Source organism: Apus apus, chromosome 3 (assembly GCF_020740795.1).
Source record: "Apus apus isolate bApuApu2 chromosome 3, bApuApu2.pri.cur, whole genome shotgun sequence".
Classification (NCBI taxonomy): domain Eukaryota; kingdom Metazoa; phylum Chordata; class Aves; order Apodiformes; family Apodidae; genus Apus; species Apus apus.
The window spans coordinates 67529223-67555341 of NC_067284.1; the positions used below are offsets into that span (position 1 = coordinate 67529223).

General features: G+C 42.7%; 2 protein-coding genes across 6 annotated transcripts in view; one reads left to right on the forward strand and one right to left on the reverse strand.

Moving 5' to 3' along the window:
• RPS6KC1 (ribosomal protein S6 kinase C1) overlaps window positions 1-26119 on the reverse strand; it is a 142389-nt gene that overhangs the window by 94051 nt on the left and 22219 nt on the right. For 3 of the 5 annotated variants that reach the window (XM_051616321.1, XM_051616320.1, XM_051616324.1), the window contains exon 1: window positions 666-805. The exons of 1 other annotated variant lie outside the window; for it this stretch is intronic. In XM_051616321.1, the coding sequence (XP_051472281.1) occupies window positions 666-770 (105 nt within the window). In that variant the 5' untranslated portion in view covers window positions 771-805. Of the gene's footprint in view, window positions 1-665; window positions 806-26119 lie in introns of those variants that run through there. One more of the 5 variants, XM_051616323.1, reaches the window with a different exon arrangement.
• ANGEL2 (angel homolog 2) lies at window positions 5559-24999 on the forward strand. Its single transcript, XM_051616327.1, has 9 exons — window positions 5559-5695; window positions 8716-9149; window positions 11236-11489; window positions 14002-14071; window positions 14743-15164; window positions 16168-16294; window positions 16960-17020; window positions 19542-19705; window positions 22477-24999. Exons 2-9 carry the CDS (start codon window positions 8723-8725, stop codon window positions 22629-22631), a joined length of 1680 nt encoding a protein of 559 aa, XP_051472287.1. The 5' UTR covers window positions 5559-5695; window positions 8716-8722; the 3' UTR covers window positions 22632-24999.

A 26119-nucleotide genomic window follows, 5' to 3' on the forward strand; every position in this document is an offset into this window, starting at 1 on the left:
GCGGCTGTCCCAACATGCTTCACCTCCACCAGCTCTGCGCCTCCAGCGCAGGCCAGCTGTGCCTACCCACCCTGCTCCCTCATTTTACCAGCAGAGCTGACTGCGCTGTGGGGCAGGCAGGAGGACCGACAAATTCAGCGGTAACCTACCCGAGAGATTTTTGGGGAGAGGGGGGAGGAAAAAAAACAAACAAACACAAAACCAAAACACAAGAACACAACAAAACGAACAGAAGAACACACACACACACAAAAAAAAAACAAAACAGACTGGTTTTGTTCCAAGCTATTCTTCCTACGCCTTCCAACAAGCAGGAAGGAAACTGACAGCTAACTGCAAAGCGCGTCTAAGGCAATGACAACGTTATGTGAAGCTGCAAGTTGGCAGGAGAGGCCGAGGCTCAGCTCAGGAGGGGCCGCCGCGTCCCTGCCCTCCCTCCCTCCCTCCCTCATCTCCCCGAGAGGGGCTTCCACGCCGCGACCGGCCTGACCGGCCCAGCACACGCCAGGATTCCCCCCGGGCAGCCCAGCCCCAAGGCTCTACCCCGCACACAGCGCCGGCTTCCCAGCGCAAAGGCCGGGCCGGCCGGGGAGGCGAGGGGCCGGGCGGCGGCGCCCCGGGCAGCCGGCAGGGCGGAGGCCGGGCCCGGCCGGGCGCTGACTCACCCGCGCCGTCACCTTGTAGACGGTGTGCCCGCGGGGGTGCCGCCGCGGCTCCGTCACCGTGTAGAAGCGGGCCAGGTCCCCGCCGCGCTCCCGCGGGCTCAGCATGCTGCCCCCGCCGCCGCCGCCGCCGCCGCGCCGGGCCCCGACCCCGGCGGAAGCGGCGCCCAGGAACGCCCCGCCCGGGCGCCGCGGTGATGGGCGGCTCCGGGCGGGGCTAGGCCCTCTGCCTCCCAGCCCGCTGCCGGCGGCGGGGTTTGAGCGTCCCCGGGTCCTAAGAGGTGGTTTGGACGCGGCTGCCTTTGCCGGAGCCTGAACGGCTTCATGGCGTGGAGGAGGCCGAAGCGTCAGGGTCAAACCATCCAGGCGCAGCGCTGCTGCAGCGCAGGCCTGCCCAGGGTGCTCCCCTGGGGCACCCCGGTGCGGGATTCACACCCAGCAGTGACCAGCGAGCTCCCTTCGGATGCAGGTGGCCCCCGGCATCTGCAAATCCGTAGCAGCACCTCCCACGGACAGCTGGTAAACCCTTCCAGCGTTGGCCATGGGCTATTTTAAAATACACTGCCCTAAATCTAAAGGCCTGTATGCATTTTAACGGGGAATGTTAACAGATGGTTACTGAGCCACCATGTTGTGTGTTCCATGTCTGCTGCAGCTTCTTTTAGCTGTACCTGGGTGTCTCCCTGCAGATGGGCTCCCGTCTGCACACAGCTCTGCAAAACGCTTTGGCGTGAGGCAGCTCTCAAGACTTTGATTGAGGTGCAAGGCTTCAATCTAACAGCACACAACTTTGTGCCACATGACATTCCCCATTCATGGATTCGTAAGACTGCAGGTCCCTTTGCTTACGTGGCTGTAGTAGGATCTGTACCACCACAGGTGTATACACATACAGATCACACTTCAGATTATATGAATCGTTAAGATTCTCTTCCTTTTTTATCACTGTCTTTTCATTCATTTAATAGCAGATGTTTAAAAAAATCAGCTTTTCATTACCAGGCTATTAATATCTCTGATCTCATGCCGGTCTTTGACATTAAGAAAAATATTCAACTGCATTTCTTCGTAAAAGATGAGAGTGTCTTGTCCCAAAGCTTGTAGTAAGTGTCTCCTTTGATAATAACAGAACTACACTGTGAATCTTTACAACATTCCCAATTACTGTTATGTACATGAAAGCTCTTATTCTATAAACACATTCATTTTCTGAGTTCCTGATCAGATTCACTAGTACAGATCTGGAAGCACAAGCTCACCTTTCAGTCCTTCTAAGCAGTCTCAGTGATGCACTGTTGGCAGTACTGCTGAAGTTTCACCTTTTCCTTATTCCTAGTGATCACAAGATTACTATTCCTGTTAATTCAGACACTGCCTTCACACAATTCTTACCTCATCATAATGGGTATTCCGACCTGCATACAAAAGGCAAGGAGGTTCTGCAAACATGCAGACAGGGAAACAGGCACAAGTGGACCAGTTGCTCCTCTCCCAGAGCTGATCTGACAGAAAACAGTTGATTACACAACCCTGGAAAGCCCAGCAAAGTCACATCAGGGAGCTCCAAACCAACATGTTGTACCATCCAGATACAGCTGCTTCTTTGAATAGTGCTATCCCAGCAAAAGGTCACTTTTTTTGGGGGGAGAACACAATACTCTTCCTTACATGTCATAGGGCAGAAACAGTCCAAATGTGAGTTTTATCACATAGCACCTCTTTTTTTCTTTTTTTTTTTTCTTTTTTTCTTAATTACTTTGACATTCCCAGCTATCAAGTTACTGGAAAAATTCTTTATCCTTTTTATCTCTAATAATGGATTGACAGGTCTAGTCTGTTTTTCATAGGGAACATTTTCTTAAGGGATGGGGAAAAGAGGACACTGATTCTTAGAAGCTCACTTGCCACTCTCTCTTACCTTCTGAGAGAGGAAGAGTGTGTCTTTTACATCTTTTGACAAGGTGTTGGTACATCTAACCTCATGGGAGTAAATATCAAAATGAGCACCTCAAAGATAATTTGGCCCTGATCATCATTATTCCAAAGCAAGTTTCTAAGTCCCAAAGCTAGAAGAGATGCATCAAAATCCATTAGATAGCAACCGTTTTCTTACACCAATGATGATGCTGTTGAAGTTTCATTAAAAGAGACTTTCCAAGAAGAGACTTTCTGTTTGGAGTAATTTTAATGTACAAATGAAGGAACCTAATCTGATGTTTGTTTAGATCTGAAATTAAGGGGTTGGACAGAATTATCTCAAGCACGCTTTTGCTCTTATCTTCTCCAGGTTTAGCTAAAAAAAGCTTGCAGCTACCCAGATGTAGTGGCATCACATCCAAAAAACGGCTTGTTGAAAATACACTTGCTCAAGTGAACAATTAACATTTTCTAGCATAGTATACAAATTATTTGATACATCATGCAGCTCATGTAACCCTCTAGTGTAATAACATGATTAGACAACAGCTTCTAGTATGAGCTTGCTTCTGAAGCAGCACTTGCTTGTAACATCTCACCAGATGTGGCAGTTTTGAGGTTTTAATGGTATTAACAAATATCAGTGGGACTGAAGCAATCATCGACTAATCCCTGATGAATAATATAATAGATCTCACTTAAATTTCAACAGCCAACTGATGCATCTTCTGAGAAAAAATTTTCATCTTGAAAAGCTGTGTAGTTCCAAAGTTAGCAATTTGGTGGAAGGAGAAAAGGAAAAGAAGCAGTAGGAGCAGAGAATGAGCTAGAGAAGCTACAACTGTGGAACTCCATGGCTGAACCAAGAAGGACAATAAAAATTATCAAATACATGGAATAGCTTCTTCATGCAGAAAAATGGAGTAGCCTGGGATTTTTCAGCACGGAAGACGGAATAACATGAGGGGACATGACAGTGGTCCATGAAATCTTGAGTGGCGTGGAGAAGACAGGTGGGGATGGACTGTTCAGTCTCTCTTAACACAAGAACCAGAGGCCAGGGAAGCTGGTATGGATGAAGTAATAAAATTAATAATAATAAAATCATTTTTCACTCATCACAGGATGTTGCTGATGCAAAAAGTTTGCAAAATCAGGTACATGGGGGAGAGTCACCGAGAGTAACGGAAGAGACAAATACATCAGGATTAGGAAATCTACCGAGCTGAGAACAGCTAGAGGCAGGGAGTGTTCATTTGAAGGTTGCCCATCTCCTGCACATCTCCAAGCATCTGCTGCTAACTGCTTTTAGAAAGTGGGAAACTGAGCTCAGTGGACCATTGATCTGCACAATCATGGCTGTTCTAATGTGCAGTATAATCCATCAAAACATCCCCCAATGAGTCAGTAGCCTGCATTCACTAGGGAGTTTCTAAAGCTCAAATGAGTCATAAAAGCTTGGCTTCTAGTTATAAATCAGGATTTGGGGATACCTATTTTAAAGAATATCTCTCAACATGGTATAGTCAATCTAGATCTACAAAATAATAATTACAGGAGAATAAACAATCTGCAGTTAAGTGTTACTGGCTTATTAAGACTTCCCTAGGTCATTAAGAAATAATAGCAACACTGAGATGAGAAACAATTTGTATCATATTAATAGGTTAATCTTGTTCTTATATTCTGTTACACAATTAACTTTTATGCTTATCAGCATATCTTACTTTTCATTAAGGTTTATTTTTTTAAAAAACAAACCTTCCCCTTCACTCCTTCCCTTTTTCCAGCATCACTACTGAGATTACAATTGCATAAAAATTTTTGAAGTAACAGACTAACTTAGGTGTCTTATGCAGGTCAAAATACAGAAAACAACTGCATGCCATGCGAAGATTCCCTCTGCTCTTAAAAATAACAGCAGTTGGTTTTGTTGCTATGGCGTACTGTTGTCTATCTTAGAAATATATCCAATACATAAGAACACTTCAAAAACATTGAAAAGAACGCATTACCAAAATAACATAGGTCTGGAAAATATAGCTGGGAGATCTTTTACTACCCACATATTACTGGGCTTGTAGCTTTGCTCTCTGATTACATTGTGAAGAAATTAACAAAAAATGGATGGATATTTTTGCCCTTTGCGAGCAAGTTGTGCCCAAAAAGTGGAAAACCCAAAGTAGAGTTGACACGTGGCCTAACTTGCACACGCTTAACATAACTACATTACGTTAAGTTCTAGTCTTCCCTACCACACCTGAGAAAACTTCAAAATTATTATTTAAAATAACTTGCTTGACACAAGTAAAAGGAATGCAGAGAAACAGTATTTTGATTTCGGCTCCTCCGCAGCACCTTCACCATTCTGCACTACCGCATTTCATATGCTTTGTACGACGTTTTCTTACAGTAAACAGAGCCAGCATTCACCCTGTCCTCAGGAGACCTCCATAAAGCGTGTTAACTGCTTACCCGGGTGAGCAACACCGACAGAGAGGGTTGCTTGCCAGTGGCGGGCCCGTCAGCAGGGCCCGCGCTACGGGCAGGCCCCCCGCCCGTCCCGCAGGCCAAGCCTCCCCAGTGGAGTCTTTTCAGGTGCACTTTAAGGCGAGAATGTTAAAATACTCCCTCAGGTGAGTAGGCTTTGTTTTTCTGCAGGCCTAGCGCTGCCGCACTGAGACGGACCTCTTCCTCGTGAGACCCTCTTTTTGACCTGACAAGTCACGCACACGGTGATCCCAGGAGATAAACCCTGTAGGGATCCTACCGCGTTAGCGGAGTGTGAGATACATTTAAAAGAATTTAAAAAGCCTGGCATCAGCCAGCCGACACCCCGCCCCGGGAGCGCCCCGGCCTGCCGCCCCCCGCCCGCCAGGCCCGCCCGGGCGCAAGATGGCGGCGGCCCCGCAGCCGTGAGGAGCCAGCGGGCGGCGCTGCCCCTCGCACCACCAGCCCCGGGGGCGGGCGGGCGGGAGAGGCGCTGCCGCCCGGGCGGGGAGGCGGCGGGCGGAGCTGGCGCTGCCCTGGGATGACCCCCTCTGGGGGAGCCGGGGTTACGCGGAGCCGGTAGCGGGGCCCCCCTGGGCCAGGCCCGCGCCCGGGCCCACCGGGAGGTAAACGGGGGTCGGGGGGAGGCAGGGTCTCCGCCGGGGTTGGCGGCCGCCTGGGCGCTGTCGTGCGCGGAGCCGCGGGGCAGCCAGCAGGGTAGCCGAGCCTTCTGCTCCCCGCCGTGTCGCGGCTCCAGCGGAGGCCGAGGCGGCCCGTGCGGGGGGCTCGCCGGGGCTGGCGCGGCCCCGGGGTTGGAACGGGCCCCTGAGGGACAACCCTCAGCCCCAGCTGGGGTGGGATGGGGCTGGGGCTGGGGAGCGGCCTGGCCGCGGCGGCGGGAGCGGAGCCCCCGGCCGGCGGTGATCGGCAGTCGCTTGTTTAGATTCCCGTCCTGAGGCAGAGCAGGGCCGCGGCGAACGAGGCGCAGCGCGGGGCTGGCCTGTTCCTTGCCGGGCCGGGCCTGTTCCTTGCCGGGCCTGGGTGCCTCTGGGGAGGTGCTCGCCTGGGCCTGGGCTGTCAGGAAGCGAGCCTTGCTTAGCGCTTCTCCTAAACGCAGGTGTCTCAGGAGGCGCCTCCTCCTCTTGGTTTCGTCGTAAAGCCGTGGTGCCCGGGGTGTGTTTTGCTGATGGCTGGCGACCTGCTTCTGGTGCTGTTTCAGGCCAAGCTGGTTTTGCTGAAGGTTGTGTTGAGGCTTATGGCTGGGCTGGCTGGGCAGCCAGGAGGTTCTCACTCGAGTGCAACTTCAGGCTTAGCAAGCTTTGATGTCTTTTGCTTCTAAGCTTAAAATACACCTTCTTATTTAAACAGTGAGGAACCTGAGACAGATTGATGTCACTTGGCTTTCCTTCCTGTTTTGTGGTTGTTGGTTTGTTGTGGTTTTTTTTCTTGGGCGGGGGGAAGGAGAGGGGAGGGTTTGTGTGTTTCTTTGTTGAGACTCAAATGTATATTATTTTTTTTGTCTGGAAAAAAGAAAACAAACACCTTATTTTCCTGGCTTTAATCACTAAGCTGCAGTTTTCCCACCTGGAAACCCAATGAGAATACAAATTTTCTCTATAAGCTGGTGCCAGAGATGGGGTGACAATTAGTACCTCAGTTTCCCCCTCGTGTTGGCATTGTGGCTTGAGCCAAGTCAATGGCTTTTTTAACAAATTTCTGACTGCTTGAAGGAAATCCATAATCCATGCATCCATGGACCATGATGGGATGCATCCACAAGTCCTGAGAGAGCTGTGAGATGTTATTGCTAGGCCACTCTCCATCGTCTTTGAGAGATCATGAAGAACAGGAGAAGTGCCTGAGGACTGGAGGAGGGCCAATGTCACTCCAGTCTTCAAAAAGAGCAAGAAGGAAGATCCAGAGTTCTACAGGCTGGTTAGTCTCACCTCTGTCCCTGGGAGGGTGTTGGAACAAATTGTTCTGGACATCCTCTCAAAACACGTGAAAGCAAAGAAAGTCATTGGGAGAAGTCAGCGTAGATTCACCAAGGGGACATGGTTGACCAATCTGATTGTGTTCTATGATGTTATAACTGGCTGACTGGATGAGGGGAGAACAGTGGATGTTCTCTGTCTTGACTTCAGCAAAGCTTTTGACACTGTCTCCCATAACATCCTCATTAGGAAACTCAGGCATTGTGGGCTGGATGAGTGGACAGTGAGGTGGATTGAGAGCTGGCTGTGTGACAGAACTTGGACGGTTGTGATTAACAGAGCAGAGTCAAGTTGGAGGCCTGTAACCAGTGGTGTCCCCCAGGGGTCATTACTCAGTCTGGTCTTGTTCAACGTATTCATCAATGACCTGGACAAGGGGACAGAGTGTATCCTCAAGAAGTTCACTGGTGATACCAAACTGGGAGGGGTGGCTGACACTCCAGAGGGCTGTGCTGCCATCCAGCGTGACCTGGACAGAGAAGAACCTAATGGGGTTCAACAAGGGCAAGTGTAGGGTCCTACAGCTGGGGAGGAAGAACCCCATGCACCTATATAGGTTAGGGGGGGACCTGCTGGATAGCAGTTCTGAGGGGGGGGAAGGATCTGGGAGTCCTGATAGATAGTAAACTACCCATGAGCCAGCAATGTGCCCCTGTGGCCAAGAAGGCAAATGGAATCCTGGGATGCATAAGGAAGAGTGTGGCCAGTAGGTCCAGGGAGGTCATTCTCCCCATCTACTCTGCCCTGGTGAGGCTACATCTGGAATACTGCATCCAGTTCTGGGATCCCCAGTTCAAGAGGAGGGCAACAAAGGTGACTGGGGGATTGGAGCATCTCCCTTATGAGGAAAGGCTGAGAGAGCTGGAACTCTTTAGCCTGCAGAAGAGAAGGCTGAGGGGAGACCGTATTTATGCCTACAAGTATCTCAAGGGTGGGTGCAAGGAGGATGGAGCCAGACTCTATTCAGTAGTTCCCAGTGACAGGATGAGGGGCAATGGGCACAAACTGGAACATAGGAAGTTCCTTTGAAATATGAGGAAAAACTTCTTTATGGTGATGGTGACAGAGCACTGGGACAGGCTGCCCAGGGAGGTTGTGGAGTCCCCTTCTCTGGAGATATTGAAGACCTGCCTGGATGCAGTCCTGAGTGATGTGCTCTAGGGGATCCTGCTTAACAGGGCAGTTGGACTAGATGATCTCTAGAAGTCCCTTCCACCTCTGACAATTCTGTGATTCTGTGAAAGTGGCTTTTTAATTCCTTTCAAATAGCCTTATTACAAAGTTAATGCAGCATACAAAAATGACACCTTGTAAAGGTCATTCCACTGAGCACTTGAAAGATCTGATGGTTGAATTCAACAAGGCAGAAAATTCAGATGGGTAGAGTTTGAAAAATAAATGGCATTTGTAAAATCTGAAGGGGAAAAAAGATACAAGATTGTGTTGTAAAGTCCCCCTTTGCATATAATTTAGATAAAGTTTTTAAAATCTTGTATGTATCTAAAAAGGTTCAATATCTTATTTGAGAAATAATATCTTATATAGAGAAAGAATACCATATATAAGTTATGAGCAGGATGACTTGCACCTGCAGTCTTCTACAGGTGGATGTAGTTGTGTGTAAGTAATGAAACCTGTACTTTCTTTGGTAGGCACTCCATGCTTCCCCGTCATGTGCAGAGGCTGGGCAGAGACTGGATCACCCACTGGAATGGTTCTCAGATACTCACCTGGAACAGCCCAGTTTCCAACTGTATGAGATGGGCTGGACACTATCCCTGGGCCTCATTTCCACTTCCTGTTTCAACTGATTTCTCAACAAACTGGAGACTCCCTCCATTTTTTGGACCTTGGAGATATTTTCAGAACTCCAACTGGCAGCTTGATAACTTCATGCAAAGTTCTTGCTTTCACCTACCTAATCCCAGTATGAAATCTGAGGGAGAAGAACCACTGACAAAGAAGAGAAGACTCAGTGGCCAGCATGATACTTTAACTCCTGAAGAAGAAGCAAGCTTCTCTAATCAGAAGGAAGCATTGTGTCTTTCTGCAGCACAGAATGAAGAAAAAAATAGCAGCAAGAAACGTAAAAGTTCCTCTTTGCTAATTTTCCCTGTTTATTATTAATACTAAACACCTGCATTTTTTGAGTTACTGTTTGTCTTGGTGCCTCTCTGAAAAAAGCATGTCTTAAAAATATTACATCTTTGTAATGCTTAGTCTGTAAACTTGTATTTTGTGCTGTCAAACAGTCAGCTGGAACTAGGTTCATTGTACTTGGTGGTAGAACACAGTCAGTTATGGGAGGGACTGCCCAGCTGAGAAGTCCTGAGCTTGGTTCAGACACCTCTTTGGGGTGTCTGTTGCCAGATCAGATCTGTTAACTTGGTAGCTCTCTTAAAGCAAGAAGATTTAGATATCTTGCTGTGGGACTAAGCTGGACTGGCAGTCATATGGCTCCATTCTTTGTACTGTACCTGAGCTCATAAGCCCTGCCGGACCAGGACTGGCTTCTCTCGGAGCCAATTATCTGTGACCTCGATAACTGTGAACTGATGGACTGAGGTTTAATGGCATTTGCATCCAGTGTGATCGTGTGGTTTTGCTTTTACAGCTGTATTCAGCCAGTGGCATGTTAGCAAGTTTTTGTGTCACACTGTGACTGGCAGAGCAAACGGCCAATGCACTTGTCCAGATAAATACAGTAAGAAGTGCAAAGATGTCTGCGCAACTCAATGTGGGTAGACTTTCGTCTAAGTGTCTGAATTAGCTTATTACAGATACAATGTTCTACATAACATCCATATGTTTTACTGAGTATTGTGGATATTTACAGTTTTGTCTACTGTGAAACGGAGGGGCACAGTCAGCATTGGTTCCTGCTCAAGTAAATTGCTTCCTTAACAAAATTAACTGAAAGTTGTATATGACTGAAAAGGGCAGTAGATGCCATCAGCGTTCCAGGAGGATTTTTGGACACACTTATCTGTAAGGTGTGGAAACGTGTTACCCATCTTCAGAAAGTGAGAGAAGGGAGTGTGCTTTGTGCCTTTATTATTGAGTCCTCTCTTACTCCCCTTAGCAAGAACATTCTGACATGCCTTTATCTGAAAGTGTGGTTAGGATTGTGATCCTTCCAAGTTATCCTTTGTTCACATATTGTAAGGTGACAGTAATTAGAGATACCTGCTGAGGAGCAATGTGACCTCTCTCCCACTATAGAAACAGTAGATAAAGCCTTGCCGTATTCATTGCAAATACTAGATAAAGTCCTGCATAATGTAAGCACTACCCAGATATGGCAGATACTAACACCTGTAGCTGCAGTTGGCCAGTGGTTGATGACACAAATATCTGAAATCATGCCAAGGTCCAGTTGAGTTGGGACAAAGAGGTTGAAAAGCATCTCTGTTCATGAGTTTTTAAGTGGAGAAATACCTATCTGAAAAATAATTGGACACTTAATGAGGGGCATGTATATTCTTCCAAACTTTCATATAGTGCTGCTAATAATAAAACTAGGAATGGCAGAAAGGCAAAGCAAGCCTTTTCAGAAGTTCTTGGTAATTCCAAATCTTACTAATTTTTTAATTTAATAACCTCACTGAGGGAAATCAGGTTCACGATCTATTTTGGGACCCTTGTAATGGACCCTGTTGCAGCTTATGGCTGAGTTTGTCAGACTATACACTCTAGTGGTGAATCTCCAATCCAATCCCTTTGTTAGTCATGGATAGAGAGATCAGCAAGATGCCCACATGCTGCTGTGAAGGATGTATCGCAGACTAACATACCCCATCTGCACTGAGGAGGCAGTGGCAGAAGGAAGGCTGCATAAGACTGTTGACAGACTACATTTGTCTTACCAGTCTGACAGCCTTTCTACAGGGGGTAGGGTAGTGTAGTCCGACTGCAATTATTTTTAGAACATTCCCATTTCCTCATTTCTAAGCAGTTTGAAATCCAGGGCATTTATTGGTTCTGTGCTGTGGTTTTTGTTTAGCTTGGGTTTTTTTTGTGTGTGTGTTTTTTTTTTTAATTGATTCTTGTATAAAGTTCATGTTAAACGGAGTCTAAATCACCACTAATCAAGTAAGCCTTTAGCATTGCTTAAGGAATAAGAAGTCATATAGTATCTTACATAATTTTTCTGCTTCATGTGCTTTTACCAGGAACCGTCAAAAGACACTGGGAATATTTCTGTCAGCACAGCAGAACAATGAAAATCTCTGAAAATAAAGAAACTGACCAAAGCAGTACAGAAAGGGAGGGAAAATTTGATTTTACAGTCATGTCCTACAATATCCTGTCACAGAGTTTGTTAGAAGGTAACTCCCATCTGTACAAACACTGCAGGCAACGCTTGTTAATTTGGACCTACAGATTTCCCAACATCCTACAAGAGATCAAACAGCTGGATGCAGATGTGAGTAGAAATAAGCATGTGGTTATTTCTTAAGAACTGATAAACTGGAGTAGTAAATTATTGCTGTCCTTTATTTTGATAGGTGGGCTGTGTACTGAATCCAGCTGAGCTTTTTGTTATGTCCTGCTTAACAGTAATTTTGATTTATGCTTATGCACTTAGTGTATTCTGTGTAGCCTGAATTTACAGCAAATGCAACAACTTTGCATTACCTTTCACTCATAATTGCCTTTTTTTTGTCCATAACTTCCCAGAATGGTCTTTTTAATGTGACTTTGATGTTCTGCTGACACACTACTTCCCCCCCCAATTCCAAAACCTTTATTTATGTAAATCTTTTTGCAGTCTATGTCTGGAGCACACTTGAGTAAAGTCCTGTAAAACATACAGAATCACAGACTGGTTTGGGTTAGAAGGGACCTCAAAGATCTTCTAGTTCCAATCCTCCCATGGGCAGGGACACCTCTCAGTTGACCAGGTTGCTCCAAGCCCCATCCAAACTGGTCTTGAACACTTCCAGGGATGGAGCATCCACAGCTTCCCTGGACAACCTGTGCCAGTGTCATGCTGGTGTCTTGCCACCCTCATAGGAAAGAATTTTTTCCTAAGGTCTACTCTAAATCTGTGCTCTTTCAGCTTTAAACCTTTCCCTCTTGTCCTATCACTACAGGCCCTTGTAAAAAGTCCCTCTCCAGCTTTCCTGTGGCCCCTCCAGGTACTGGAAGGTGCTCAGAGGTCTTCCTGGAGCCTTAGAGTAAGAGCAGCTATACTTGCTTAGGTCAAAGGTCCACCTAGTCTAGTGTCATGTCTGTAACAGTAGGAAATGATAGATGGTTAGAGTAGGACACCTTTCTCCAGGATAGACTCAGCTTCTGGGACTGTACAGTTTAGGAAGCTCCAGAGCTGGAGGCTCTCTCTTCAATCGTGCCATAAGGTATTTAGTGCAAAGAACGTGCAAGATTGGATAATTCGTCATTATTTGCAAACACTAAATCTTGCACGCCAGCCTTTTGTGGAAGAAAAATAGGCAAGCTCAAATATTTTACTTTGATTGTTTGAGGCCTTGGGTGGGTGGGTGCTGCTTGGGTCTCTGTTTTCTTGAGATTAATTTGCGAGGTTGAGAGAAAGATGCAACTGTTAGTAGTATTCGTGTGAGCCTGGTCCTCGTGTAGTTCTCTCAGGTGTTAATTTCTCTCTTCATGTGGTGCTCTGCACCATTTGACTTGTGAACAATCATGCTGCTGTTCTCTGCTGAGACCTAACTCGGGACTACTTCTTATGTTTGGGTCTGAAAAAATACCTTACCTTGTAGGGCTCTACCTGGTTTTGTTGGATTGTGGGTTTTTTGTTTGGTTTTAAGGACACTTACCACTTCTGTTAAATCTTCATCAGGAAGTCAAGTTGGTAAACTTTTTGCTTCAGTAATTGTTCAGGCCAATAAAAGGTTGGTGACAGTTTCCAACCTGTTCATGTCAGACAACAGTATTGAAAAGATCGAAGTAGTTGTATTAGGGAAGCCACAGAAAAACTGCCATTTGAGAAGTGCAATTATATTAATACATAGCAAGGAAGCTGGAGATTAAAGTCCCATTCAGGCTTTCTCTCATAAATGAAAACATACTGTGTGTATGTGATCTTTACAGTGAGATATATTAGTGGGTTTTCTGGGAGAAACATTGGGCAGAGGAACTCTGGTGAGGACCTGCCTGGTGCTATTAGTGGTTACAGATAGTTCTCTCACATGGAAGGGCTGGAACCAAAGCCAGCCCCTCTGTCAAGCAGCAGTTCAGTATGGGGTACTTGCTGAGCTCTGCAGAACCACACAACTCAGCACTGGGGTAGAGAGGTGATGCCTTCTGCTGCATGCATTGAGTCATCACAGGCAGCTGCTTACAGACCCTTGTATGTACCGGTACCCTTGGTGCAGAGGAAGTTGTTCCTAAAGAATATAGACTTTTAACTCATTCATTTTTTTGAACTGCAACCTTAAAGTGAAGTTGAGATTTCAGAATATTGCTTGAGTTTTTGTTCGTCTTTTAGACCTTGAATGAGCTAGTGTCAGCTGGGTAAATTTGTAAATCTGTGTGTTACTGCAGAGTACACTCCAAGGTGCTGAGAACTCTCTTAATGGAGTATTTTGAGGTTGATGTTTGGTTCAGTTCATCACAATATGGAAACTTGTCCACACTGTAGTAAATGAAGACAGTGCCCTTGGCCTCTTTATCCACTGCTCTGGTATTTAGCCCTTTGCTACGCTGCTGAGAATGTATTAGCAGGTCACTATTTATTTCAATTAATTTTACATCTGAAAATGTATGTCTGTCTGAGAGGGTGGGAGGAATTGGAGCTTTCTTCACAATTTTCAGGAGCGTTTTCTATAGGAGAGCGAATCCTTTTGTGTGATTATGGAGGCAATTATTTTTTTTAATACCTATATAGACTGGCCAACAGACATGATACAATATTTTGATGTACTTACTAATATCTTTCTAATGGTGAACTTTTGCCTTAGGTACTCTGTTTACAAGAAGTCCAAGCAGACCACTATAGAACAGAGATCAAGTCAAGTTTGGAATCCTTGGGTATGATGAAACTTGTATAACCAATACATTGTCTTCTCCTCCAGTACTGCTTTCCTCAAAAAAATCTCTTAGAATATAAAATTAAGCCTCCTGCCATCCCAGGCAACCATGTTATGTGCCTCCTTTTACAAATTCATCAAGTGTTGACAGCTTTCCTCTTGCTGCTAACTGCATAATTACATAATTTTGTAAATATGTTGGAGACCTTTACCCTGTGAATCATTTTGGACTGATCTGTGACTTACAGTGATTATTGCTTTTGATTTGAATACTTCACTGATGTTATTCCTGAACCATTGTGGTAACACCCGGAAAAAAATGTCAATACATAAGTCCATTTTCATTTGAGTTGTGGGGTCTTTTTTGTTGTTTTGGTTTGAGTTTTTTTACACATTAGGAGAGAAGACCATGCTTGCTGTATTAGACTATATAGATGCATATGCACCACAAAAAGTACTAGACCAGGTTTCATGTAGCATCTAAACTGAATCTAGGCAGGACGAAGTTCCTTGTGTTCACTTTTCTATGTGAATTGTAGACAGTCTTTGGTACTTCAGCCTGGGTGTTGGCTGCTACGTGAGAAAAGTAGCGCGAGTCTTTTCTAATTTTTTTTAGAAAAGAAAAATCTATTTATACAATGGTATTTTATATTTTTATTGCCTTTTTTGCAGGGTATCACTGTGAGTATAAAATGAGGACAGGGAGAAAACCTGATGGCTGCGCTATTTGCTTCAAAACTTCCAAATTTAGCCTGATCTCCTCAAACCCTGTGGAATTTTTTCGTCATGATATTCCACTTTTGGATAGAGACAACGTTGGACTGGTGTTGCTTCTGCAGCCGAGATTTCACTGCAAAACTAATGCTGCCATCTGTATAGCCAACACACATCTGCTGTATAACCCGAGGCGAGGTGACATCAAACTGACCCAACTTGCAATGCTCCTGGCAGAGATTGCAAGTGTTGCCCCTCAAAAGGATGGCACCTTCTGCCCAATTATCATGTGTGGTGACTTCAATTCTGTTCCTGGTTCTCCACTGTACAAATTCATAAAGGAAGGAAAGTTAAATTATGAAGGACTTGCTATCGGAAAGGTAGGCTGAGCTGTTACTTCTCACCAAAAAAAAAACCAAAAAACAAAACAAAACTGATTAAAGAGAAATATTTGAGTGGTGCTAGCATGCTGTAGCTGGGCTTGGGATTATTTCCATTATGGTACCAGTCTTGCTGTCCTTTACACAGTCTGCAAAGGAAGAGTTACTATGGAGTTACTAAAACCTGCTTGGGTATATTAGCTCTGCCTTACAGATGGTTGAATTACGAAATGAAAAACTTGCAAATGAATTATTTGTGCTTGAAAGGTAGTTATCCAGAGGATGATTGCATTACCGTGTTTAAGTGTCCTAGCCCTTAAGTAGGATAAAATAACTACTTAATTTAATACATACTGTGTACTTTGTGGAAAGAGGATGCTTATTTAGCTAAACTTTGAGTTACAGTGGCTAGAATAATTGTAAAAGCAAATATGCCTTTAGATGCTGAACCAAAACTGTTTCAGGTTTGATAGTGGTTTTTTTGTTGTAAGCTCATGTCTGTAGCTGTTGGATGTGTCAAATGCTATTTGATAGAAAGTAACTGGAGTACATACAATGGGAAAACATGAAAAATAGCCCCACTGGTGTTTGTTGCTAGTATGTAGTTTTTTCAAGGCCTACTTAGACTTTACTTGCTCCCAGAAGAAAAAGCATCATGGAGATAAAGTAATTGTCAGCTAGGGAGCTGTATATACACAGTCATGTTACATTGCTAAGTGTTCTTGGTAGTCTTAGTAGTCTCAGCTTAGTGTCACAAGAACTGTATTGAAAACTTGGGTAGCTGCAAAAAACTTAAATGTAAACAAAGGTGGTATACATGAGAGGTTACTCCTTTTGACAAAGATTTGACAAGCCATTATAAAAGATTTATTCTAGGGGGCTGGGATTTGGTTTGTTTGCTAAAAACTTTAAACTTCACCCAGAAACATCCTCTTTTAATTTTTTTTTTTCTTTTTTTTAATTCAGATTTCCATTTGAAAAAAGCTCATGTTGTCTTTCTTAGGTCTCTGGACAAGAGCAGTTTCCAAGGGGACAAAGAATTCTATCTATTCCAATTTGGCCAAAAAAATTGGGTATTTCGCAAAACTGTGTATATGAAATAAAACAGCAACAAAAAGAAGAAAATCCAGGTCAGTTTCTAGATTGATGAGTTTTGTGATCCTTTAAAAATAGTATTCAAGTAGCACTGAAAAACGGATTATCTGTTCTAGTGGGGGGAAAAAACAGTGACTCTTGAGCTTGCAAAACCTCCTCGTCGGGCTCAGTGTAAAGTTCTTTGTGCACATAAGCATTTGCAAATTTGAACCTTTAGAAGATAATAGTAGAAATTGCCATTCAGGAGCTGGTGCACAATATTTAAACTACTGTGTTTGTGTCATGAAAGCCAGTTGTGCTGTAACTGGGAAAAGGGATATGGAGGCACACAACACATGCATGTGGTGTGAACCTACATTCTGCTTCAGTGTTTATGTATAATGGTGCAAGGACTAGGAGCAAGGGGGAAAAGCAAGTGATTCCTTTCAGAGTGTAATTACATCTTTCATCCATTTTTTCTTTGACAGAAAAAAAACCACCACAATTTTAAAGGAATGGGACATAATTTGAAAGAGTTCTTGGAGGGGATCTTACTATTGGAACAGAATAATTTAATCCAGCTTTGTGAATTGTATCTTGCCTGCAGCAAAAATAAGTGTATTTAAGGATATTGTTTTCTGTAGCTTTTCTTTAGCTTTTCAATATTAATCCTGCCTACCTCCTACTTTAAATGTAAATTGACTGTATTTTTATTTTGCAGGAGAAAAATTGGAAGAAGCAACACAGGACAACACTCAGGAGATTGTAATGGCATCTGAAAAGTATGTGTTGGGAGAAAAAATATTTAAAAGCCCTTGACTGGTTCGCAGTGTTGGGGGTTTGTTTTGGTTTTAGATCAAACTTGCATCTGATTCCAGATGTGGATACAAGATGCTCACCCAACCCAGTCTGTCCATCTGGCAAAATGAGCCATGACCATGAGCCAGCCATGTGCCCTTGTGGCTAAGAAGGCCAATGGCATCCTGGGGTGCATTAGAAAGGGTGTAGTTAGTAGGTCAAGAGAGGTTCTCCTCCCCCTCTATTCTGCCTTGGTGAGGCCACATCTAGAATATTGTGTCCAGTTCTCGGCCCCTCAGTTCAAAAAGGACAGGGAAGTGCTTGAAAGAGTCCAGCGCAGAGCCACAAAGATGATGAAGGGAGTGGAACATCTCCCTTGTGAGGAAAGGCTGAGGGAGCTGGTTCTCTTGAGCTTGGAGGAGGCTGAGGGGTGACCTCATCACTGTTTACAAATATGTTAAGGGCGAGTGTCAGGAGGATGGAGCCAGGCTTTTTTCAGTGATGACCAGTGATAGAACAAGGGGCAATGGGTGTAAACTGGAGCACAGGAGGTTCCATGTAAACATCAGAAAAAACTTCTTTACTGTGAGAGTGTCAGAGCACTGGAACAGACTGCCCAGAGAGGTTGCGGAGTCCTTTGCTGGAGACATTCAAAACCCGCCTGGATACGTTCCTGTGTGATGTGCTCTAGGTGATCCTGCTCTGGCAGGGGGGTTGGACTAGATGATCTTTCCAGGTCCTTTCCAATCCCTAAGATTCTGTGATTCTAAGGAGTCATATTCCATTTAAATATTAAAAGGCTGATGAGACAGCAAAAGACTAGAATTGGAAATAATGAAGTAGTGTGTGTGTCCTTGTAGGAACTTGGAGATATGATTTCAGAATGCAGAGACAAGGTGTCAGTGCTGTTTAGAGGGTACTTCGCTTATTAAAAGAATGCTTTTGACATTTTTGTCACTTCTTGACATAAACACAACATTCAGCTGTGCAGTGACATCGTAGGAAAACTGAACTTCAGTCCAGTTATAGAAAACATGTTTTTAAGAGGGAGGGAGAATCAACAAAACCTGTATAATCCAGCTGCTTAAAGTGTTGGCACTTCTCTCTTTACTCTTTTTGAGATACTGGCATATGGATGCTAATAAAATCCTATGATACTACATAAAATTGGGATACAGGAGGAAAAGGAACAAAGATCATAAAGTCTTGCTTGTCAAGAGTTCTGTGGGAGAATTTGAGTCCCAGAAACTTGGAGTATTATGGATTTGGTAGTGCAATGCTTATTCAGATCAAAACGCTTGGTAAACTGAAGGAGGAAGCCACCACTAAATTGCTGTAAAGGAAAATGTAACTTTTTTTTGAAAGGAAAAATGTATTTGCATTTACCAATCTGATAAATGCATATGAACACATAGAAAAGGGATAATTGACTTAGCTGTGAATGTGTGATGTCAGGCTTCAAGTCAGCTATTTCTTCTCAGGAATGAGATCTTCATATCACTGCAGGCAGTTAGATTAAAACATTTGGTGATTCTTGGTGATAAAAAAGCTAAGTAATGGCATTTCTGGGAAAAGAAGTTGATAGGCAGACAGAGAGCCTTATTCTACAGTGTAAATCCATAATAAGCCACATGCATGTTGTTCAGGGTTACTACCTCTTATAAATTGTCATGTATCAAGAGTAGAAATTACTACCCATCTGGTTGTACTAACTGGCATGTTTGTCAGTCTTGTCTAAGTCACTCAGGTGACATGCTGATCTATTTATTTTTTAATTGCTTGATTTTTAACAATGCAACTGTGCCAGGTGAGGCAGGTACAGCTGAGGGATGGATGATTTGCAGAGCTAAGGGGAGCAAATGGCTGGGAGGGAGAGAGCAGTTTTTCTGCTGAAAGCTGCAGTTCTGTGGCTTACTTTCAAGATTGACTAAACAGGTGAGATGAGATGGGCTGAACTGAGGAGGAACAGACCGACAGATGATGAGGAGAAATAAAATCGGAGCCTAAGTGGCGGAAAGATGATTAGCCTACCTTGAAAACACTGGATAGTGTTAGTTTAGGGGAGAGGAAAAAAAAAAAAACCAAACAAAAAACTTCTAATTTTGCTACTTGCTGAAGGGCCTGGTTAGATGAGTTCATAGTTTGTTGCTTTTACATAAGCTGCTGTCGTCGTCACTTTTACGCATGTGTAAGGGAGAGGTTGCTGAAGAGGATACAAGGTGTAAATGGAGGTGAAAGCTATGTATAATTACAGTGTCAGTTAAGCCAGTTTTGATAGGCTCTTAGGGATCTGCCTCTTACTTGAAAAATCTGCCTGTGTTTTACCTTCAGAGGTTTAGGCCACTAACACAAAAAACTATGGTATTAATTGCATGAGAGAAAAGCTAGTTTGCATATCCAGGTAATTAATTTTGTTTGTAACCAGAAACTATTTGTCATTTCTTCATTGCTTATTCTTCTAGGAAAGACAAGAAAATAAGAATTATTTTCTTTGACTCCTGTTAGGTTGTCTTCAAAATTGCAGCACCATTTTAAATTGTCTTCAGTCTATTCCCATTACTTTCCTGGAACTGGGATCCCAGAAGTAACAACTTGTCACTCCCGAAGTGCTGTCACTGTGGATTATATTTTCTATTCTGGAGCAAACGATGACACAGCTGCCCAGCCAGGTAAATAAACCAACTTTCAGTTATTTGTCACAAAAATGGAACAGGAACATTCAGATACTGTTCTAAGGGAAATGCAGTGAGAGTTTAATCTGAATGAAGTACCACAGAAGTTTGTGGTGGTGCTTTTAATGTCAGCTCTTATCTGAGAAATGGGGCTGGTCTTGTCAACTCACCACAGTTGGACTTGTAGTGCCACAGAGGGCAAACTTTTTACCTCGCTGAACATTCCTGTAGTTGCCATCTCAGCATGGAGACGAGCTGAGGCTACATAAAAGGAGCACTGTAAGGAGAATACTGCTGAAAGTAACTCACGCAGGACCTTCATGGTGGGACCTACAACAAAGCTGTATTTCCAAACAGCAACAAAACGGTGAATGGCAACTTATGGTGCATACTAAAACTGTATGTAAGAAAGTTACTTTTCAGATAGTCTTGTTGTAATGTCTGTCGAGTAAATGACCTTCGGGGCCTTTGCTCTGAGAGCAGTCACTTGCACATGCCCACTTGTCACTCTCTTGATTGCAATTGCAGCTAAAACTCACCAGATGGTGCGAGAAAGACATGGTACATCTGTGGGTGTTTTTCTTGGTGGGTAACACAGGCTCTCTTTCACTGCATTTGTGCTCTCACCATGGGTACTTCTGAGCAGTGCACATTCCATGTTTGCACAGTGTGGTGGTATCAGATAAATGGCTCTGCAGAACTCGGAGCAAAGAAATCTGGATTCTACTCCTGCTCCTACTGCAGACTGCAACTGATTTTTATAAGTGAAAATACCACCTTCATCTCTCATATTCACTGCTCATACTCAAAATACTAGATTGTTAAGATTCAGTGAGCCAATGCACAGAAGTCTTATTTGTCATAACATGCAGGGTAAATGCTGTTTTAATGTAAAGTATCAAATACAAAAGCTTCACAATACAGAAATGAAAGCTTTCACTAAAAAACTTAAGAACTACGAATTACTTCTGAATGCATTGTGATGCAACAGAGTGTTGTGGTACATCCCTGTGCAAAATTTAATCCTAAATCACCTGCTTGTCTATTTTGTTGCACCATCATTGCCCCAGCAGACCTACAGCACTTCTTTCTTTCTGCAGTTGTTTTTCAAGTAGATTCTTCACCCCACATCAGAGTACAAAATGGGACCAAACTTGAATTCTGCAAGTAGTCTAAGCTGATGAAGTTTTTATTCATTAGTTCTTAGAAACTAAGTAGTGGTCTGGGTTTTCAGTTTTCTGATGACCTGGACCTCTGTATTAAATATAGGCAAAGTCCGAATGAGTGAGCATTGAATGTCGTCTAGGCTGACTGATTGCATTTTTTCCATTTAAAGTTTTTCAGTTGTTTAAAGTTTTCATTCTTCAGTCTGTGTCATGCTTAGCCAAGTATTTGGCTTGGTATTCAGGATTTGCTGTGAAAGCAGAGTTCAGTATCTGCAGGAGTCAGATTTGTTGGTTCCAGAGTGCTCTGAGCTGAATTTAATCACTGCATGCAGACCAAGCTCCCTGTAGCAACAAACTGCTCGTTTGTAGACATGAAGGTGCTGTGCCAAATATACATTTGGCTCAAAAGCTGGGTGGACCTATGCTCTAGAGCTACTGAGACATCCTTGCACTAAAAAAAGCTTTCCTTCAGAGCAGCAGTAAACAGCTGCTGAATTGTTAGAGAACTGGAAAGCTGGCAGATGGCAAAGGAGTGAAGGTGTTGAACAACCCCAGGAGTTTAAGTTGCTGGATAATCCTTCAAAATACCCCTAAACATAAGCCAGTACTAGGTTCAGCCAGGAGGTTCTGAAATTGCTGATCACTTTGACAAACATATTTTCTGTATGAAAGTTACAGTTGCCATTTGTGCAGGTTCTGAAAGCACTCAAGGCTCCTCAGAATCATGACTGTGCTCTGAAAGCAGTAGCTAGGGTTACTGAGTAGTAACCCACTCAAGCAGATAGCTCAAGGAGTTTAACGGTTTGACACATCATGGAAGGATCTCATTCTCCATGGAACTCTACTTGAGTTGGAAGAAGCTTGTTACTCCTTGCTGCTGATGGTTGTTTTTTTTTTTAATGAGGACACATATTTTAAGCATAGTGTAATAGTACGGTGTAATAATAGTGAGACTGTGAGTCATTTCTCCCTGCTTCCAGGAGCAATGTGGTGTTTCTTGTGTGTGTGGTAGGAGATGGTTTTGTGGTTTGTTTGGCTAGTTGGTTTGTTTTGGGGTTTGTTTTGGTTTTAGGCAATTATAGGAATAGGTAGCAGGAAATAAAAGAGAAAGATCCCTTAGGATGAAGAGTTAGGAAGGGAAATGTCAGGTGGTTTTCATCTTCATGAGCCAAGAATTCATGTATGACTTGCCTGCTGGAGAACTGTGTTCCTGAGAATACAGAAATAAAACATTATGTGAACGAGCAGCTCTCAAAAGATGCTTAATTTTGTGTCAGCTCTGATGTGCTAGGCTATAGGACTGGATTGTGTGAGGCTTTTTCAGGGGAGTTACCATGAACAAATAAATCCCTTTTCTAACTCAGTTTATCCCTCCACAAAATGGAGGGGTAGTGTCTTTTCACAGTACTTGGAGCTCTACTGGTTTTAAGTTCTACTGTGAGAGTAATAGTAAACAAGAATAATTTCGGAACTACCTTATTGGTGATTTTCATGGAAATAATGACTTCATATTATTTCTGCCATACTGTTTTTTTCTTTCTGCATATGTGTGATTTTTAGCCCACACTGATGAACATTTTTTTATTTTTTATTTTTTATCAGGAGCAGAGGATTCTTCTCATGGAGGTCTGAAACTTCTTGGCAGACTAGCACTTCTAACAGAGAAAGATCTTTGGACTGTTAATGGTCTTCCCAATGAAAATAACTCTTCTGACCACCTGCCATTGGTAGCAGAGTTCAGGCTTATTGAACGGTAATATCCAAAGGACTTTTTGTGTAGGTAAAGTTACCTTCACCTTTTCTCTTCATGATTGTTATTTTTTTAAAGGTTAATTCAAGCACTGCTGGTTCGGTTTAAGTAAGTTTGCATGCTTGCTGATTTGTTAGTGTTGTGTAAAATAGACTTTTTAAAGAGAGTGGTTTTTTTAAGGTGTTTACTTTATGAAGTCTTTAAGGTAAAAAGAAAAGATTTCACATTATCTCTTTGATAATGGACAACATCTGTGCCAGTGTCAAAATGGCATTATTTTTCACAGAGATGCTGTAAATTGTTTTTATGATAAATCATAGTAAAACTGATTATTCTCTGAGAACTGCGTGCTTCTTCAAGTAACACGGAATGAGGTTGTGTGCATGCCAGACTTCATAATAAGATGAAAGTAATATTTCACTACAAAGTTGCACTGTAGACACTTCTATCTAAATACTTCTGCAAAGGAATTTCCTCAGCTAGAGTGTAGTCAGTGCAAAGGCTGCAAGATTGGACTTCCAAAGGAAGAAAACAGCTTTACAGTGAGGCAAATGTTTATATTCTAAAAAGGTAAAAACGTAACTTCTAAAAGCTTAAATGCAGATAGCAGTCACTAGAATCTTTTTTAAAGCATCTGAAGTAAAACCAAGTTTAATGAGCATGAAAACTTACAGGAAACTTAACGGATCCACAATTGGGGGGGGGGGGGCGGAATCTGTCCTTGACATCTTGTGGCTTCATATGTATTGGACAACTGGAGGAAGTGGGGTTTTTTCATTTAGTTATTGAAAATGTCCAGTTGCATATTGAAACAACAGATCCTGAGGTATTAAATTATCAAGATTTTATATTTACTCTCAGAATGCACTGATAAACATTGTGTGCAAAATATGATTTACAAGTTTAAAAAGACTGCCTGGACTGGAAACTTGCAGGGAGCTGGGGTGGAAGGGCTGGAAACAAGTCTTACAACTTGGTCAAACTCCATATAGATGTGTACGTAAAACTAGCTTAAAAATTAACACTTGGAGAATTGTCTTTCAGTGCAGTGCTGGAAAACCTGCACTCATGTTCATGAAATCGTTCAGTTACACTTGTCTCCTACAAAGACTTGTTTGTTCTTCTCCAACCTAATTTGTGCAATTTTTATCTGGGTTTCCTTTTCCTGACTGCAGAATTACAGCTGCAGTTACTTCATGCTTTGAGAATAATGCAGGAACCACAATGGTAGTAACTGCAAAGCCAGCTGAATTGAAAAAGTTTTTGGAAAAATATTGCTACCTCCAAAAACTTTCCACTGAAATTGCTTGGAATTTGGAAGGAAGCTATTTTTCTTGTAAGTAATTGTGACTGAGGAGCTTTTGTCTACTTGCAGTTAATAGTCATATTAATGCTGTCGATGACTATTCAATATTCAGACTCTATTCAGATACTTAAAATCAGACATTCCCAAAGCTGGAGCTGATAGATGCAAACATACTTAACCAGCTGCAACAGATGTCTGGTAGATGCTGGTTACAGCTAAAAACATTGTTCAGCTGTAGCAAGCTCTGTAGCCTGTGTTAGGAGCAAGAAGGTTTGCTAGCTGGGAGGGCTGCATGTTGTCTCCAGTGCAGAGAGAAATGTGAGATCCTGACAGTGCTGCTTTAGAGCACTGCTGGCAAAGAAGCTGCTGAACAGGGGAAGGTGGGTAAGAAGAAAGTTTTGCTATTTTGAATAAGCTTTAACTTAAGTATCACTTTTCTGGCTTGTCTAAAGCCTCATCTTCTCCAGACGATCTCCAGAGGTTTTGAATCATTGCCCATCTCTTTTACAGAGTAGCACTTACTTAGGTCTGCCCAAACACCTAGTTACTTACAATACTGGTTTGAAACTTAATTTAAAAGCAAATGCTTCTGAGTTGCTGATCAACTATTTCCATAATGGATTTCTATTTGGATTAGTGTGTGTTGCTGCGACATCTTTTTAATAGCCAAATTCCTCAAGGCAGTAGAGATAGCCTTTTGAAAAATATACCCACTTCCCTGGTAACCACATGATACTGCCTTAAGGGTAAGATTTATTTTACTTCATTAGTGCATGTTATTATATGTGTTACTATATGTTCTGTGCTTTCTTTTACAAAAGGGGAAACTGTCACCTCACTTTTGATGACAGTAACATGGGGAAGGGGCCAAGGTACTACTAAAAGATAAAACCATGATGTGCTGCTTGACATGATGTAGTCATCAGTGCTGTTATTATTCCATAACAATGTATTTTCAGTGTTTAGAGACTCTCTTCCATAGAACCCATTAATAGTTAGGTACAGGGTGGATCTAAGGCCTTTATGTTCAGTGATTTCTTCATAAAATAATAAATAATATTGTTAAATACCTGTATTTTAAAAAATCTACTTCATTTTGCTCCCATTTGTCCCATCCTGATTTTAGAAATTACTTAAATCCTTTCTGTAATAGAAACCTGGACAGGACAAAAAAACAACCCTTAGTAATTAAAAAAACAAAAGACTACCATGATATTTATTGAAGTTTCATGCTGTGCATAAACATACAAGAGATTAAAAAAAAAAATTTCATGCATGTTTTCTACACTATTTGGCCACTTTGCAGTAAGTTAAACAATCACTAGAATCACACTTAAGACAAATGCCATCATATGCAAGTTTCAAGAGAATATTTCAGCTCAACTTCAAAACAAGATCCAAAAGCAATCTGTCACACACCTCTAGAGCATTGAAAGGTTTCAGTGTAAGTCAAATTGTGCTCGACAGTGGTAAAAATTATATACCAACCAGCAACACTTGAGCTGAAGTAAACCATAGTTTCATAGAAAAAAAAAATTGCGACACATCAAATAACCTTGTGTTATAGGATACAGCTGATCCAAGTATGTTTTTCACCCATGAGAAATCTAAGGGATACATGAAAAAATTATGTCACAAGACACTGAACAGCACAAAGCTTAAAACAAACTCTGCAGATGGCAAATTACACAGGAATTTCTACCAAAACAGTGTTTCTCTCCGATTTCACTCCTGAACCAAAAAAATTTTCTATTGTGATCACAGGAGTGGAAAAGTTTGCAGAAAGAGTGATGGAAAAGGCCTCCCTGTAATTGATATGATAATCTATTTGTATAAAGAACAGTAATACATTTTCAGAAGACCTTTCAGAAGGTCTGCTGAAGTCTAATGAGTAGAAAAGCTTTTACTGTTTGTAGAAGATTGCTGGGTCTTGCTGTTGTCTTCTAGGTAGGTGAGATTTGTTGACTTCTGTAAGCTGTGAGGTCTGTGCACAGTCATCTCCTTCTGTATTCATTCAGTTGCTGGCTGATTCAAGTGTTCTAGGAGCTCAAATGACTTCGTTTGAGTAAGCGTTAATGTCACTGTGTTACAATGTCCTGTCTTCATCGAGATCCCAAAAAAAGTATGTGCCCATGAGGGTAGGTACACAAGACCCATGGCAGTATTATCTATAAGCACAGCACAAAGGG

What these genes read in the sequence shown, in the direction of transcription:
- ANGEL2 (XM_051616327.1), top strand. Translation starts at nt 8,723, where the DNA reads ATGCTTCCCCGTCATGTGCAGAGGCTGGGCAGAGACTGGATCACCCAC. An exon ending in AAGGACTTGCTATCGGAAAG is followed by an intron (nt 15,165 to 16,167) that starts GTAGGCTGAGCT and finishes TGTCTTTCTTAG; the next exon opens with GTCTCTGGACAAGAGCAGTT. An exon ending in ACAAAAAGAAGAAAATCCAG is followed by an intron (nt 16,295 to 16,959) that starts GTCAGTTTCTAG and finishes TTTATTTTGCAG; the next exon opens with GAGAAAAATTGGAAGAAGCA.